The 18,328-nt window shown below is 35.4% G+C and overlaps 1 protein-coding gene across 1 annotated transcript; it reads left to right on the forward strand.

The window, feature by feature from the left end:
• Window positions 1–554: 554 nt before the first annotated feature.
• On the forward strand, window positions 555–15,275 carry PDR2 (phosphate deficiency response 2). Its single transcript, XM_012983947.2, has 22 exons — window positions 555–942; window positions 1,984–2,263; window positions 3,454–3,543; window positions 4,103–4,305; window positions 5,172–5,244; window positions 5,382–5,554; window positions 5,651–5,822; window positions 6,524–6,628; window positions 6,722–6,832; window positions 6,925–7,011; window positions 7,129–7,311; window positions 8,137–8,187; window positions 8,265–8,387; window positions 8,756–8,835; window positions 9,556–9,664; window positions 10,285–10,413; window positions 11,683–11,748; window positions 11,921–11,992; window positions 12,415–12,566; window positions 12,779–12,890; window positions 12,972–13,088; window positions 13,885–15,275. Exons 2-22 carry the CDS (start codon window positions 2,015–2,017, stop codon window positions 14,962–14,964), a joined length of 3,537 nt encoding a protein of 1,178 aa, XP_012839401.2. The 5' UTR covers window positions 555–942; window positions 1,984–2,014; the 3' UTR covers window positions 14,965–15,275.
• The last annotated feature ends 3,053 nt before the right edge of the window (window positions 15,276–18,328 follow it).

Genomic DNA, 18,328 nt, shown 5'->3' on the forward strand with positions numbered 1-18,328 from the left:
TTTGGGCAGCGGTCGCTAGGCACCAACACATGCACGAAAACTGCCCCCATAGTGTTGGTCTAAGTTGCTATGTGGCAAGCCTTTAGAGCGCCACCTATCTTTAGGCAGTTTGGGGGTGTAAACTGCCCTCTTTCTTGTATTTATTTGGCTTTGAGTGCATAAATCCGCCCCATCTATCATTAGAGAGTTCATATTGCAATTGTGGACATTTTGAGTGAGAATTTTGTGTGTGCACCTTAGTCTCTTTTGTATTCATTGTTGGGAAATCATTATGAAGGTTGAGCAAACGTGTTGTGTGTTTGTTATCTGCTGCATACTCTTGTTTATGTTTACGTTGGCTTAAAAGACTTTATATTTGCGCGTTTGTGGGTAGAAAATTGAGTGAAGGCTGACTAATTTGGCGTGAAAACTACGCGGCACGGGTGAAAATTTTTGGAGGAAAGAAATTCCTGTAACAGATACTATAGAGGGGTTATGTGTTTATATTAAAAGTACAAGGACACCATGTGCACAAAATTCAAAGTACAAGAGGAACACGTGCTTGTATTGAAACTACAAGGAGGTCATATTTCATAAAGACCAAGTTCAAACTACAGGGGTGTAAGTGGTATTTACGCAAAATTGATTTGCAAGTGCAATACGAGAGAAGTCAAAAAAAACACAACCTCTTGGTGGGTGTGACTCGGAAGAGTCTGATTCGACTCAATTGGATTCTAACGGGGACACTTTTCTTGGGGGAGAGGGTGCAACTATTTACATGTAAAAAGGGTAGGGTCCAATCAGAATTTTGGACTAGGGCTTTTCTCCATTTTTTTTTTTAATTTAATTTTATTTTAATTTCACTCACAACTCAACCGAGTTTCTTCTTCCTCTTACTCAATCATCCCGATCGGATTTTCCGGCAGGGAACAGCAGCGACGGCGGCGGCAACACACGGTAACGGTAAGTCCTGGTTGCGCCGGGATGTATTCTAAAAATCTCGATCCATGTATAATTTGCTAAAATTCTGAACAAAATTTCGTTATTTATTTATTTCTTTTGCACATTAATTACTTTATGAACACATTATTCAGTACTGCATATTCTGCGTGATGTTCTGGATGCAATCTGAAAACCCCGAGCAGCCATTCACGCACCACGAAAAAATATTGAAGAAATAAGATAAAAAACCCGAATCGAACAAAGACCAACCCGACCCGACCCACATTTACTCCTCCGTCTCAAATTCCTAAACGCCCTACTACCCACCTTTCGATCTCATGATCTATCTCTTCCCTTGAGGCAACCTTTTCTTTCTATCTGTATGTTTTGTTTTCCCTGTGTAACTGTGTTCAGATTTTTGGGGTTTTTGCTCTACTTGATTTTAGAAAATCAGTTTAATTTTAATTTTTTATGCTAGTTTAATACGATTGTATTGACTTAATTTTTATTGTAACTTTTATGTACAACTGAGGAGAAGTGGATGTAAGTTTACTAATTGATCAAGAATTGCATAAAAATAGCTTGAAGTCAATTCTTTGTAATAACTGGAAGTGCTGTCATTCTTTTATTTGGAATTTGGATTTGTTGACACCAGAAAAGTAATGAATAGAGATTCTTTACTTCAAAATTTCCACCACCCACGATAATTTTATGAATTGCTATATCTTATAATAAATTGTGGCTGGAGGAAAAACTGAATTACTACAAGCAATATGTGCCAAGTTTCTTTTATGTTTTTTGTACAGAGCTTGTGAAACATGCTTGCGTCTATTATAACAATTTTGCTGCACAAATTATTGCCGAGAAGGATAATTATTTATTTTCTAAGAGTTGTTGGTCCCTAATTGAATGAAGAGAAAAGTATGGAATTCATACTAATTACACTTGGGTTTTCTAAATAGCATATTGAAATGAAAAATCTGATTGAATTTTCCGAAGAATTTCTAGATGAGCTTCCATTTTTTACTTTCTTCACTTTTGTATCATCTTGGATATGCACAGGATTTGTTGATCAATCAACAGAAGAAGTAACATGTCAAGGTTTCATGTCGGTGGGAAAGTGGTAGATACCGTTGATCTATTACAAAAGAGGCATTGGGCATGGCGTTTGGATATGTGGCCTTTTACAATACTCTATGGAGTTTGGCTGTCAGCTGGAGTTCCTAGCCTTGATTTCGGGGATGCCTCAATAGTTTTGGGCTGCATTCTGGCATTTCATGTGCTGGTTTTTCTGTTCACTGTTTGGGCTGTGGATTTTAAATGCTTCGTGCAGTATTCTAAGGTTCATTTTTTGTGCTCCAACATGCTTTTTCTCCCCTCATTTTTAATGATTGCTTTAAGTTTAGTTTACTTATTATATTTTTCTAAGCCTTACTAGAATTTTGGTGTATTATTAGGAAAAAAATGGTTGGGGAATCACAAGTTATTCTGAGCTATGAATAAGTGAATCACGATGTTAGATTGGGAGATTGGGTTATATGGTTTTCCCTGCCTTCTACATAAGTATATTTTTATTACATAGTGATGGTTTTTGTAGAAAATTAGAAATTGGTACATGCATTTTGGTTATTTTCTTTTTTACTAGTCATCATGAACAATAAAATCATGTGAAGATTGAAATGTATTAGTTTTTTACTTTTTATAAATTGTTAACTAGTCAATAGCTAGCTTTGATTTCTTGTCTTATTACTGGGTATTTACTGCGGAAAGCAGGATTTGCTTAACCACTTGAAGTATCTTGGTTGGCCAGTAGTTTGATGAAAATTTCTGTGAGGTTTTGTTAAAAGATGAGTTCAGAAAGGTATACATGCAATTGACGCTGAATGAGTCGCAATGCAATCCTACTCATTCTTCTACGCAGTTGGCATTTCATGAAATATTTGATGCAGAGAACAAATCAATTTTTAGAAAGAATGACGTTCATTCTCTAAGAGAAAAAAATAGATAATGAAGAGAGGAGAAAGGGGAAGGGAGCAGAAATAAAGTGAATCAAAAAGTTGATGAGTGAAAAAAAGTTATAAGGATCAATACTATGAGGATTATATACTTCTTAATTATTAAAATATTGTGGAAATATCTAAGGAATACTTTTAAGCGTTGACTTTTTCTTGAACAGAAATATTATTTCTGGATGTGTCTTTAAGGATATAAAATAATACAATCATGTATCATTGTATATTATCCGATACAAGGTGACTGTATCATACATTAGTTAGTCTGCACCTGGCAAGTTCCTTACATGATTTCTTTTCTGTTCCTTATTATACCTGCATGGCTGATTATTGCATATCAGATATAATATTATAAAAGATGAAACCTACTCTCATGGGTGTCATCAAAAGCTAATGTCTTTCTTCAAGCTTTTTGTAGCATGCTGACTTGTGTTAGTTTTTGTTGAAATAGTAACTTCTGCTTTAACTTTATTACTCTCATACTCGGGAGTTTTCATTTCGCCCATATGATCTACTGCAGGTTAATGATATCCATCGTGCAGATGCATGCAAAATTACTCCAGCTAAATTTTCTGGCTCTAAAGAAGTTGTGCCACTTCACTTTCGGAAGGTTGGTGACCTGATTCCATCTCTTATTCTCTCTGACTTGATTGTTTTGCATGTTCATGTGTTATCATACTCATGTTGAGTATTTAGATATGTACTTGTATTAATAAACAGGTAAAGTATTTTAATTAGTCTAAAAGTGCATTCTTACGACGTGTTAGCAAAATTATTATGCTCCTCGTATTTTTTTCCCTTCAATGGAATAAAATATTTCTTTTGTTTGTTTAGGCACATTATAAGTTTTCTCATATCTGAAGTTTGCCTGAGTAGAGGAACACGCATTTTGAATTATGTAAGCTTGAGTTGAATATTGTTTGTTGTAAAATTGCTGTAAAATCCCTACACGAAAGACATCTGCGGTCGCATCATTTTGCTCTTGTCTTCCAAGTAATACAATGTTTTCTGTGGAGTGATTAAATCAAGACATCAAGTTATTGAGAATTATTGTATTTGTTTCTTAAATTTCTTACTTGCCCGTAGACCTTTGTTTAGTATGTCTCCTTTGAAAAAGAATCAAGTTACTTAATTTTTTCCCCAATTCTAAACAGTTTCTTAATCTTTAGTTGGCAGCTTCTTCTACATCACCGGATACGGAAGAAATCTACTTTGACTTCAGGAAGCAGCGATTTATTTACTCGACTGAGAACCATACCTTTTTTAAGCTCCCTTATCCGTCTAAGGAAACAATTGGTTATTATCTCAAGAATTCTGGTTACGGCACCGAAGCTAAAATTCTGACTGCTACTGAGAATTGGGGAAGGAATGTGTAAGTCTCTCCTATCTGCTGTTCAATTGTCTCAAACTTAATTTTACATGTGCAATTGATGATGTTAGCACGGTTTTTTGCCTTGCTATTTCCTTTTCTTGCTTTAATTGGACAAGAGAATTGAAGTACTTGCATAAAGCAGTATGCTTGAGTGTTTTATTAATTTCTTTGTCATAACATTTAGGTCTATTGGATTTTATCATAAGCGCGGTACATTTCTTTTAATATGAAAAATCAATTTAATTAAGAAAGACATATATTACAAGGGAATAAGAAGTCCTGAAAAAGTAAAATCACATGAATAAGATGCATAACATCCTCCTAAACCTCTATCCAACTCCATGAAAGGTAGACCTCTAAAGTATAAACAGACTTGTCACTGGACATGATAGTGTAGCAAATTCTGGATTATTTGAGCTTGTCACGGTTAATTAACCCCTCCCTCTATAAACATGCTACTTGTCACAGTTAATGCAGCTTCAACCCCTTCATCCACCTCTATAAACATGCTACATGGTCATCTGAAATTGGCTATGCAAGACATCGTCTAAATTATGGGGTCCGAGTGTTAATTTTGTCTTTTTTAACTTGTATCCATTTTCTAAATTAGCATTGGTTTCTTTGACAGGACTATCCACGTCAAAATATAAGTTTTCTTAGCTAATAAAATAAATATTAATTGTGTAGATCTGAATATTTGTATGCACTTTATATCTTACTCTGTAATGACATCATGTAAATTATGTGGTGCGCGTGCTAATTATTTATGTCTCGTTAACTTGTATCACATTTTTCTAGATTAGCACTGGTTGTTTCATCCACATCTGAGTATTCCTTTGCTGATAAAATAAATATTAACTGTGTAGATTTGAATATCCTCATCCCACGTTCCAAAAATTGATGAAAGAGCAATGCATGGAACCATTTTTTGTATTTCAGGTTTGTTGTAGTTGCAATTTCCTTTTCATTTAGCCTGATAATTTAATTTTTCAATTTATTGATCCAAGCAATACCTGTCCTTTCCTTTTGACTTTGAGTTGATTTTAATAATCTCTGGTGCTACTCGTTGCATTTAGGTTTTCTGTGTGGGCCTATGGTGTTTGGATGAATATTGGTATTACAGTCTGTTCACTCTATTTATGCTGTTTATGTTTGAGTCAACCATGGCGAAAAGCCGTTTGAAGACTCTATCCGAACTTAGACGTGTGAAAGTGGATACCCAGATATTGATGGTGTATCGGTGTGGGAAGTATGTAATGCAAATCACAAGAATTCTCTTTTCCATTTTACTTTACCGTGCTTATAGTTTTGGTGCTTGAATGTCCATCTTTATAATTGCAATCAGGTGGAATAAACTTTCTGGGACAGAGCTCTTGCCTGGGGATGTTGTGTCTATTGGGCGCTCTATAGCATCGGATGGAGAAGAAAAGTCTGTACCTGCTGACATGCTTATTTTAGCTGGTAGTGCTATCGTGAATGAAGCTATTCTGACTGGCGAGTCCACACCGCAATGGAAGGTTTTAAACTCTGCTTTTTTCATGACAGTATATTTTATGGTTTTTGTTTATTTTGCTATTATAGCGATGTCCTTTCCTTGTCGTTTTAATTTTTCTAACAACTATTCGTATCCATTACAATATAGATGTGGATTAATATTGTTTGTAATAATTATAGTATAAAAGGGCTGAGCGCATACAATAGGAGTTGGTAGATTCATTCCCAAAAGTTTATGAAATACAATTCACCTAGGATCTAGATAGTTATTTGAACTGTTTTTGACTGCTACGACTGTTCTTCTTAAGATTGGACAATGTATGCGTTGGATAGGACTTATATTAGAGTTTGTGTAGGAAATTAATTTAATGTATGGATGTTTGGGAATGTCCTAGGAAAAACAGGGTGAATTAGGTGGAGAGAGATGGTGTTTGGGAGAGTCATTCTTTTCCTTTTGAGAATATATATCTTGAGTTTCCTAATGGGGACATACATTTATAAAAATCTATGAGAATTATATACGTTTCCTAATGGGGACATACCTTTATAAAAACAAAGGAATAGTCCCACTGCTTGCTGTGCAAGTTCTCATTTCAGGAAAACAAAATCTTTTCAATTTTCACATACTGTGTAAGAAACCTCGTGAAGATTGATTTTCTGGAGAATGGATACATCTTCATCTGAGTTTGATGATCGTTATTCTTCTGCCAACGATTATATCCAGGTTTCAGTAGTAGGTAGAAGAAGTGATGAAAAGTTATCAGCTAGGCGTGATAAATCACATGTTCTTTTTGGTGGCACAAAAATATTACAGCATACACCAGATAAGGTCCGTCTCCCCCTCTCTCCTATCTATCCATAGACTTCTCATGTGTAATGAATACCCGAAATTCATTTCCCTTCAACCATCTTTTTCTTACAGACATTTCACTTAAAAGCCCCTGATGGAGGTTGTGTGGCAGTTGTTCTGCGAACTGGATTTGAGACAAGTCAAGGAAAGCTAATGCGTACTATATTGTTTTCTACTGAGAGGGTAATTTGTTTGTTTTGCCAGTTCACACTTTGTTAATGTTTTTTTTTCTTAAATGAATTTGTGTCCATTATATAATTTTATGTGATCGGCAGGTCACCGCAAATAGCTGGGAGAGCGGACTCTTTATTTTGTTCTTAGTTGTATTTGCTCTGATAGCTGCTGGTTACGTCCTTATGAAGGTATTACGGGTTCCATAAATATTGATGAATATGACATTCTATTGTGTTTAGACTTGTGTAGACGTGTGGGTGAAAATATGATTATTGGTTATGTGACCAAATGGGACTATGATGTAGGGGCTTGAGGATCCAACGAGGAGTAGATACAAGCTTCTTTTGAGTTGTTCATTGATCATTACTTCTGTTATCCCCCCTGAACTTCCAATGGAGCTGTCAATTGCTGTTAATACATCGTTGATTGCACTAGCAAGACGTGGGATATTTTGCACAGAACCATTTAGGATTCCATTTGCTGGAAAGGTAAAAAATATAAGTTTGATGTGCAATTTTTTTTATACAAGTTCGTATGAGTAATTTTGTCTGCAAATATGTGATTTCTATCTATTTTATTCATGCAAAAAGGATTTAAGCCATGCTTAGATGCTTCAGCCTCAAGGTCTAGAGACATCAATTATTAAGAACACAAAATACCGAGTCTCTAATTTTTGTAATGGCGTAATCCCTGTTTGGCATTGGTTGAGATCTGTTGAACTGTGATTATTTTTCTATCTATAACAATGTTAGTCATATGTCAACTAAAACTTTTTAGTTGGATGATTAGTTGAATTGTACGAGCAACTTTTAGAATCCCTTTCTTAATGCCAAAATCATCACTGGAAACATAGCTCAGTATATTATGAGAAGGATTTGGTTGCAATAATTGATAAATTAAGAAGCATCATTGACCACTTTTACCAGTTTAAACTCAAATAACTAGAAACTCAGACGGGTTAGTGTTAGAATGCTTGTATCATTTTATTGAGGGAATTATTCTGTAAAACAAACAGATGTCTAAGGATGTTTGTAACATATAAGCCCATAAAGTTGAACCAGAATATGTAAAATGTGGTATTGGAATTCATCGGGCATGTGGTATTAGCAGAGAGAAGTTCAATTCTTTTTTCGTTAGGATCAATAACATGCTCAGCAAATGCCTTACCATTCTATATTTGGAACTATATGTGCTTTTTGGTAATGTTGTGTATGGTCCTTTTTCTGTCTTTCATTCGCCCTTATTGTTTGTAATTTTTTTTTTTTAGTTTCATGTTAGCATGTAGTTGGAATTTGATCTGTTTCTCTCTGCAGGTTGATATATGCTGTTTTGACAAGACCGGGACACTAACATCCGATGACATGGTATGACTTCTTAAATACTTATGTGCTTGTGTTGAGCCTTTTTTTAATGGTATTGATTTTTGAACTTTGTTCTTCAGGAATTTACTGGAGTCCGTGGTTTGACAGACAGTGACACGGAAACAGAAATATCCGAAGTGCCGGAGCGAACTTTGGAAATACTTGCTTCTTGTCATGCTTTGGTCTTTGTCGATAATAAGCTGGTAGGAATTTATTTTGTTCAATATATTATGTGTTATTTTGCTTTCTGTTACACCTGGTGGGAGACAGAAAGTTCCTCAACTATCAGTATCTCATGTAATGTCTGCGAATGTTCTGTTCACTCGCCTAATCACTAAACAGTGTTAATTATATCTTATGTTTTGGCCACCTCACTTCATTATAATTGTGAGAGTCCTTTCACTGTCATTCAACTTTCTGAGCTTTACAGTTTTACATTCCAGAAAGTTATAAGATCATATCATCTCATTGTAAATTGTATTTGAAGTCTTGTTCTTTGCAGCAACATGTTGCCTTGTTTATCATTAAACTTGTGTTTGCAATAACATGTTGCCTCTACATCTGGATGTAGGTTGGTGATCCTCTTGAGAAGGCTGCACTAAAAGGAATTGACTGGACCTACAAATCAGATGAAAAGGCCATGCCAAAAAGGTATGCTATAAGATTTCTTGTTACTATTTAACTAACGTCGATACGCGTTTATTGATTTTTAAATCTAATAGTTGTTGTTTTTGGATAACACAATACTTCTGTTATTCTGTTCCTTATCGTAATGTGTTTGTCTTGTCGTCGAGATGGGAACTTAGCGCAGAGGTTTAACTTTATAGATTGAGATTTGAACTATTGGTTTGTTAGGTCGGAGTGATAACGTCCAAGTGCAAATCTAGAATAGACAAGTATCTTAATCTTTTCGTTGTGTTGGTTGGTTGGTTGAGAACCTATTTGATGCTTCGTTCAAATATTGTCTCAGATGAACTAGGAACTACTCGTCTATTTTAGCCGCTAGGCGCTAGCATATTTTTTCCAGTACTCTTATTGCAGATGTGTTGTAGATATATTTTAACAGCATTCAGTCGTTTGTCATGGAAGTTTAAAAGTAACTTTCAATTCTTCTTGATACTAGCAAACTGATGGATCCATTAACATTCACTTTCACTTGATATAATAGCAAGTAGGTGGTTGAATCTTTTTTAGTGTAACATTTTACTTGGTCTATGTAATATACATTAAGAAAGTCTTTACTCATACTTGCTTCTGTTAATATATGTGTGTTTCTATGTAAGTGTATATATTTACATGGATTTCATTTCTCTATGTTCATTTACTGATAATCTTCTGATGCATCTTTTGCTCGATTGATACGAATTGCAGGGGAGGTGCCAATCTTGTCCAGATTGTACAAAGGCACCACTTCGCTTCTCACTTAAAAAGAATGGCAGTTGTTGTTCGGGTTCAGGAGCAGTTTTTTGCTTTTGTTAAGGTATGAATTGAATGATCATGTCCATGCATTTACAAACATGAAAGCTTTGCATAAAATGCACTCTGGGACTTGTTGTAAAACATAATATGTGAATGATAAATGTGAGGGGTTTATTCGAGAACGTGTACTTTCTCCATTTTTTGGCTGACCTTCACCTCTATTAATATTACACAGATCTGTACCAAGTCTGCTACTCATTGCTTCTAAAAATTCATATTCCTCATTACTATTTTCATTTCATATCATGTCTCTTCCATCTTCCTTATCTATGAATATTGGTGCTGCATCTTGGATATGTGAAGTCAACAGGCCAAATATTTGTTTCTACTGTCCTAGATTTTTTGCTTCTATGGAGCATTTGACTGAAATGTTTATATATCAAGTCATTAGCCTGATTCTTCTCGTGCTTGGAAACTTTATTTGTGAACCAACATATTTCGACCAGTATTTCTCTCTACTTATCCAAGTTTATTCTTGGACACAACCTATATCTTTTATTTTGGTCTTAGAAACAGATTGTCACATTGATGGATGGGTATTTATTTTGTTTTTCGTTTGTCACGAAAGACTCATTCTGTAATTTTCTATATTTGCAAGTTATGAAAAAAGTTTCTTTTCAGGGTGCACCAGAAACGATCGAAGAAAGGCTCATTGATGTGCCTGAATGGTATGTTAAAACTTACAAGAAACATACACGTCAAGGATCTCGTGTTTTGGCTTTGGCATACAAGTCTCTTCAGGATATGACAGTAAGAGTTCTTTCTACATACTTCCTCCCTCTACTTGACAGATGCACATTGTATATTTTCCTTGCAGCTTAAGTGTAGGGAAAGGTTATTGTTAGCGCATTTAGTTTCGATAGTTACTTTTATTTGTCTTCATTTGATATAGTTTATAGCATTTTTATCTTGGAGCTTAATAGTGTGTCATAGTACTGCATGCATTGACCTTCATGGTTCTAGTTTTAATTGAGATGAATTTTCTATGAACATGGCTAGAAACCAGCTCTTTTCTGCTAACCCTGCCTCTTATAATATCTTAACATTTTGGGTTGGCTGTTGAAATCAGTGCTCACTGAATCTATATTGGGCTTGTGCGCACTCCTATCTGTATCTACGGTTAGCTTGGGAATTGGATTTGTTCAGTCCAATTTATTTGGAAGGCTATGATTTCAAGCTGACCTTGGTTATTCAAGTTCCGTCTTTGTCACATGATCTGCGTTCTTGCCCTTTTCTTGACAGAGGCAATTGCCTCAAATGGAGTCTGAATCTGGGGTTCTTTGTTGTCTGGTTGGATAAAGACTTTAGGCAATTGGATAGACGATTTGAGCATATTAATTATGACTACATATTTATACTATTTTGACTAACTTCTAAAGGATAAACAATTTATGATTGAACAAATATTTCTTAGTGGATGAATACAAATAATCCCAATGATTTATGACACATATGCTTAATAGTGGATGAATTACAAGGATAAAGACAGTGGGGTCCACAATGTTTCATAGTGGATATTTAGAAATGTTTGGTACAGTATTTTCTATGTTCCAATTATATAAGAAACCCACTCTTTCATATCTGCAAGTATATAATGAAACATGAGGATATTCATGTCCAAGAATTTGATAATCTTTTGCTTAATTGTAAAAACATGTGTGAAGATTGGGCATAAGAAACCTTAGTTAGTTGAAAATTGAGAAAGAGTTATACAGAGTATCAAACTAGAAAAGACTATGACTACAATCTTGTTCTTTCAAATCAGGGTTTCTTTATTTATTAGTTTTCTTAATCTGTTTTCCACTTGCAATGCCTACAATTTGAGATGTATAAATGAGCATCTGTTAGTTGTGTGTGTTAGAGTGTGTGATTATATGCATATCTCTATTTCTTTTAATGATTTTGTACTCGCTTATGTCAGTTTCTTCGCTCTGGTGTTTTTCTTGTCTTCTATTATTACATGGACAATTAATTCCTCCTTTCTTATCTTAGTGATTACCATGTCTGTTATCTTTAAAGGTTAGCGAAGCAAGAAGCTTGGATCGAGACACTGTGGAAAGTGGTCTTACTTTTGCTGGGTTTGCGGTACAAAATCTATTTATAGAACACTTTACCTTTTTTTTTTTCCCACTCATTTGCCATCATAATAGAAGAAGATATGTTCTGTATAGCATGCACATAGACACGAAACTAGATACACACATATTTCATGAATTTCTTGACTGATTTCGTGCGATGCTTTTCTTGGCTCCTACAGATCTTCAATTGCCCTATTCGGGAAGATTCAGCCTCTGTGTTGTCTGGATTAAAAGAATCCTCACATGATTTGGTGAGTACTCTACGATATTCCTTTCTCTTGTGTTCTGTAACAAATGTGTTTTTAATTAATTGCAGCTTGACATTCAGATTCCATGAGAGTGCATATCATGTAAATTTCTTTGCCTGCTTATACTTTCATGAATGCGGACAAATGTGTATTTTCTGCAATATGTTGACGAGTGTGCCCTCTCACTAATTTGAAGTCTTTGATGTAGGAGTGTTTATTTTCTGTATCTGTTAATCCTTCTCTGTGTATAATGCCAGGTATAGCTGAGAAGTATGGTTAGATCTAGATTATTGTTATTCTGCTCTCATGGAATTACATTAGCAGATTATTTACATCCACATTAACCCAAAGAAATTTAACAAAGTAAGAATTTGGCGTCATAAAACAAAGCACTTGATGCTATTTTTCGATGTTAATATTGTCAGGTGATGATTACTGGGGATCAAGCTCTGACAGCTTGCCATGTTGCTGGCCAAGTTAATATTATCTCAAAACCAGCCTTGATTCTTGGACGAACAAAAGATAATGACGGATATGAGTGGGTTTCTCCAGATGAGACATACACGATTAGCTACAGGTAGGAATACATTCGGACGTATAGAATTTCATTTATTTTCAAGCTTCCCCTGATCCAATTTATTTTATAATGTTCATAAACTTGCCAGATTCTGCTTTTCTTTTTTCCTTCTGTGTGTGCGTTTATTACGTTTTCATCCTTGCCACCACGCAGAATGCTTCTCAGTTATTTTTTCACTGAATTCAGTTTTTTGTTTTTTTAACTTTTAACAGGGAGAATGAGGTTGAAGATCTGTCCGAGGCTCATGATCTCTGCATTTCAGGTGACTGCATAGAAATGTTGCAGCAAACTTCGTCTACCCTTAAAGTCATTCCATATGTGAAGGTAAAAATTGTGTCACTGTGTGTGTTTCTAATCTTCCTTATTGTTGGTGTGCACTCCAAATAAATTTATAATGTTTCTCAGGTATTTGCTCGTGTTGCCCCCGAGCAAAAGGAACTCATCATCACTACATTTAAGTCGGTGGGAAGGGTGACCCTTATGTGCGGTGATGGCACAAATGATGTTGGAGCTCTAAAGCAGGTATTTCATAATTATAAGTGTTCAATTAAGTGAAATGTTGCTCCGAGTTTGTTAATAAATACAATTTGCAAAGTAGGCTATTCGGATATTACAGGCATTCACGCAGAACTGTGACCCTGTAAAATTCACAAGTACGGGCAGTCTATTTATTTTTATTTATCAAAGCAGGCAAACAGCCTAAACTCCGATTCCCTTCAATCATAATTAAGTCCTGCTTATTTCTATTTACGAATAAATTAGACTTACTTCCAAAGTTATATGCCTTTTCAGTTTGAATGACTGATACCGTGGTATCATTATGTGGAATTTAGCTTTCAATAACTTGGTTAGTGTAAAATACACGTGCTTATTTCACCTGAATAGTCTGTTCGTAAATCACTGAAGGTATCTGTTAGCAGTTAATCTAGGTCTGTGTTTTAGTTTTCCCCCTTTCTCAAAAAACATGAAACAAATCACTCTCCAGGACTTCAGCCAGGATTTGGTACTTTCTAATGTTTTACTACACTAACAAAACAAAATGCGTGATGTCATTTCATTTGTGTAGTAGATATGGGCCATGTGGCTGGTAACTAGTGGATCTTGTATGTAAATTCTATATGTTTCTCGTAAAGAGAAATCTCAGGTAGAATTTGAGAGACCAAATGCAAGATAGATAACAAAATTCCAAGAGTTTGAGTTGGTCATTTCTTTATGTTTTCTTGAACATTGAAGTTTAGTGTTGTGACTTCCTTTTCTTTAATTATAATATACTGCTGATACTTTAGTAAACACAACTTGTATATGTGTTTCTTCACAGGCTCAGGTTGGAGTAGCCCTACTCAACGCAATACCTCCACCAGCACAGAAAGACAAATCTTCCTCCGAAGCATCATCGAAAAATGAAACGGAAAAATCCGTTAAATTGAAGAAACAGGATAATCAGTCAAAGACACGTGCTGTTTCGAAATCAGTATCCACTAGCAGTAATCAAGCTGCAAACCGTCACATGACGGCAGCCGAGATTCAAAGTCAAAAGCTGAAGAAAATGATGGAGGAGATGAACGAGGATGGTGATGGCAGATCTGCTCCCGTCGTCAAGCTCGGTGATGCGTCCATGGCTTCACCTTTTACAGCAAAGCACGCTTCAGTTGCTCCCACTACAGACATAATTCGTCAGGGCCGAAGCACTCTAGTCACCACACTTCAAATGTTCAAGATCCTCGGGCTGAACTGCCTCGCAACTGCCTATGTACTGAGCGTAATGTACTTGGACGGTGTGAAATTGGGCGATGTACAGGCCACAATCAGCGGCGTTTTCACAGCCGCATTCTTTCTGTTTATCTCACACGCCTCGCCGCTTCCGAATCTTTCGGCTGAAAGGCCTCACCCTAATATCTTCTGCTCCTATGTACTCCTCTCCCTCTTAGGCCAGTTTTCCGTTCACATATTCTTCTTGATTTCGTCTGTGAAAGAGGCGGAGAAGTACATGCCAGATGTATGCATCGAACCCGATTCGGAGTTTCATCCGAATCTTGTGAACACGGTTTCTTATATGGTCGGTTTGATGCTACAAGTGGCCACGTTTGCCGTCAACTATATGGGACATCCTTTCAATCAGAGCATCTCCCAAAACAAGCCCTTTCGTTATGCACTCGTGGCGGCTGTTGGGTTTTTCACCGTCATTACATCGGACTTATTTAGGGACTTGAACGATTGGTTGAGGTTGGTGCCTATGCCTAGACCGTTGAGGAATAAGATCATGCTCTGGGCATTCCTTACGTTTGCGATCTGCTACACTTGGGAATCTTTTTTGAGGTGGGCTTTCCCTGGTAAGATGCCAGCTTGGAGAAAGAAACAAAGGCTCGTTGCAGCGAACGAAGAGAAGAAGAAGGTATAAAGCTTTTTAAAGAAATTGAAATGATGGATAACATGAAAAAAGAAGGTATAAGCTTTCATTAACTTGCAATTTTGCCGGGGACGAATAACATGAAGTTGTTGCAGATATTGGGAGTCGTTGATTATAATCGAACCCGGAATTTTGTGAATTCTTACATTCGGATACGGTAACATTTAATTTTTTAAACTGTGCCCAAAATCTCGAGTAATTTGAAAATGTGGCCTTAGCGTGCCCTCAATTTATTTTGGTTTCGATACAATATATAACTTTAATTTCGTTTCAGCGAAGGATTTTATTCGAGTTTTGGAGCATTTCTTTGTCCTATTTGATTATTCTAAACTTACACTTTTTGTGCATAATTTTGATCCGAAAACTACTGAACAAACCAACAATTCATGGTTTAAAAATGAAGTACGAAAACTGAAGAAAACAATATGATTTTGAGGGGGTTTAAAGCCAAATGTTTTTTGAATGTTTTAATTACACAGCCAAGAACAACCATCTATTAGATAAAATATCATCATTGACCAAATTTACCCAAAGCTTGTCTTTGGTTTAATTTTGTGCTGTGATCACACTCTTTTGAAGTCTGTAACGCTAAGGACTTCCGGTGGCTATTTTAAGGGCGAATTTGACATAGACCCACAAATCTAAGTTTCACTATAAATGGCGGCGGATATATGCAAATCCATTTTTTTTATTAGTTTAAACCCATATAAAAGAGTTTATTAGTTCAAGCCCGGAATTTAATTTAATTTTATTACATCAAAACCAAAGGAGACGAATATACCCTTATCAATAAATAATACACAAATACAAACAAACTCTTTTTAATTTGTTCAAGACAAAAAAAAAAAAGTAAACAAAAAAATAGAAAACACTCACAACTGTCGCAGTCAGACCGCCGAGACCCCACCACCACCAACAAGTCCTTTTTACTAAAATTTTGTTTGTCAATTCAAAAACATTAATCGAGCATCGATTCTTGATAAATATGCGTGGATGAACATTAATCTATGCTTACTTCTTGTTGCGTTATAATGCTTTAGCCGATTTTGGAAAAAAAATTAGATTGAAATTGATTTTTTTGTTTGTTTTCGTTGGTTTCCCAAATCAGTTTATCCAGACCGATTTTGTACACGAAAATCGGCGTCACAATGCCGATTTTCGTTAACCAAATCGGCGACACAACGTCGACTTTACAAGTCAAAATCGGCGTTGTAACCCGATTTTATTTTTATTTTTATGATTTATGTTTTTTATTTGGTTTTGAATTTCATTAAGGGTAAATTAGTATTTAAAATGGGCTTTGTATATATAGGGAATACTATATAAATTTATATATTAGGGAATTCATTGATAGTTGAAATTGACAAGACTTTTTTTTTAAAAATTTATTTATGAGACTTTAACTTATACAAGATAATGGTAGAGTATCATGTACCACGGTATTGTACCGAAATTAATGGTCAAACAACGGTATACTTAATTTTTCGGTAAGGTGATGGTATGAAATATTTCATTACCATAAGTCACGATCAGTACACGATTGTCAGTACACGATAATGGTAAAAAAATTCGGTATCCCTACCAATTTTCCCAAGTGGAATAGATTCGAAAATCTATTGGAATTAGAGTAGCCCATTTAATCCAAATTTAAACTTCGAATGGTTATGAATATATGCCGTATGCTAGGGGCTAAAGACCCTAGTTCCACTTGGTGCAAGTATAACCTATTAGTCCTCTCACAACTAACTCTCCTAACTAATTCATTGTTAATTAACTAATTAACTAGTACTAAATACTTTATTGACTTAACTAACCAGCTAATTAAATGTGAACCAACCCTGATAATTTTTGTATGTAGAAAATTAATACCTTACTCTTTCATTGATAGGTAGGGAAATATCATATTCCCTCATTGAATGTATGATCTATTTATTGAGTGTAACGCTACACATTATTAATTGATAGTTAGGAAGGGATGGGAGAAGGTTGGTGTGTGCCTTAAGTCCTGAAAAAATTTCAGGAAAAAAAAAATTTCAAAAAAAAAAAAAAAGTCAACGCCGGAGACCGCCGCGGTCAGCGCCGGAATCTGGCCGGAAAAAAAACATTTCAGAAAAAAAATTATTTTCTGAAAAAAAAAAGTTTTGGGGGTTAATGTGATATATTTGTTTAAATCCGGGGTTAATGTGTAATATTAAGGAAGTTAGAGCATAATGGGTGGAATTGATAAGAATTATATTATTGAGGGTATTTTAGACTAAAGACATGGGAATGGGCTTGAGAGACTGTTTTTTTTTGTGGACCAAAATGCATTTAAGTCCTATGTGATGGGCCTTTTTGCCATTTGCCCATATAAAATATCAAAATAACCTAAAGGAAATTGAAAGAAATACCTACAATTCAAGCACAACTTACATATCTTTTGACTAATCATGTTTGTCAGTTTGTTAGAAGTATTTTAATGGAAAAAAATAATAATTTGGAGGATTATCAAGATATTTAATTAGCGATGTGACCGTAATTTAGTTATATAATTCCACTTTGCACCTTTCAAATGGAGTATTTTGGCATTTTTACGCCCATAAAAAAAATTAATAGCACTTTGCATTCTTAAATAAAATGCAATAAATTATTCACAATGCACCATGAATTGAATATTTAAAACTTAATAAGAGAAACTTGTTGTAAATCGCCTTAATTGTATTGCTTTATGGGTTTGATGATTGTGGAAAATAAAGTATGACAAAGACAAAAATCCGTAGAGAGAATAATAAGGGTGTATTATTGGGGGAGGGAGATTTCCATTATATAGGTGAAAAACCACCGGGAGTTACAAGAGAAGTTACAAAGGAAGTTACTCTACCACTAACACAAATGGAAAGACATGGGGTAGGGTAGTGATCTAGTGGGGAGTTGGGTGGTTATGTTAGGAAACCCCACAACAACTATATTATTTACAACACTCCCCCTTGGGGTTCCTATCAAAACCACTATTGTGCATTTTATGTTGCCTCATTAAAACCTTCCGAGTAATAAAACCCAGTGGGACAAAACAACCTCGGTTAGGAAAAAGAGTACAACGCACAATCTTTCCAATCAGCTATATTGCCTCGTTAAAACCTTTAGCGGGTAACCAAAAACCCTGTGGGAAAATAAATCCCGCAAAAAAGGAAAAAGAGTACAACAGGGCATCTAGGTATCTTCTGGATACTGAGTACCTACAGGGTACTCCCCCTCAAGTTAACTCCCCCTGATGTCTATAAGGGAGCGAGCTCAGATAATCTACGCAGGCCAATAGCCTTAACATGCTTTTCAAAAGTAACTTTAGGTAATGACTTAGTAAATAAATCAGCGCAAT

The sequence above is a fragment of the Erythranthe guttata genome, chromosome 14 (genome assembly GCF_056151865.1).
Source record: "Erythranthe guttata isolate IM_541 chromosome 14, IM_541, whole genome shotgun sequence".
In the NCBI taxonomy this organism is placed as follows: domain Eukaryota; kingdom Viridiplantae; phylum Streptophyta; class Magnoliopsida; order Lamiales; family Phrymaceae; genus Erythranthe; species Erythranthe guttata.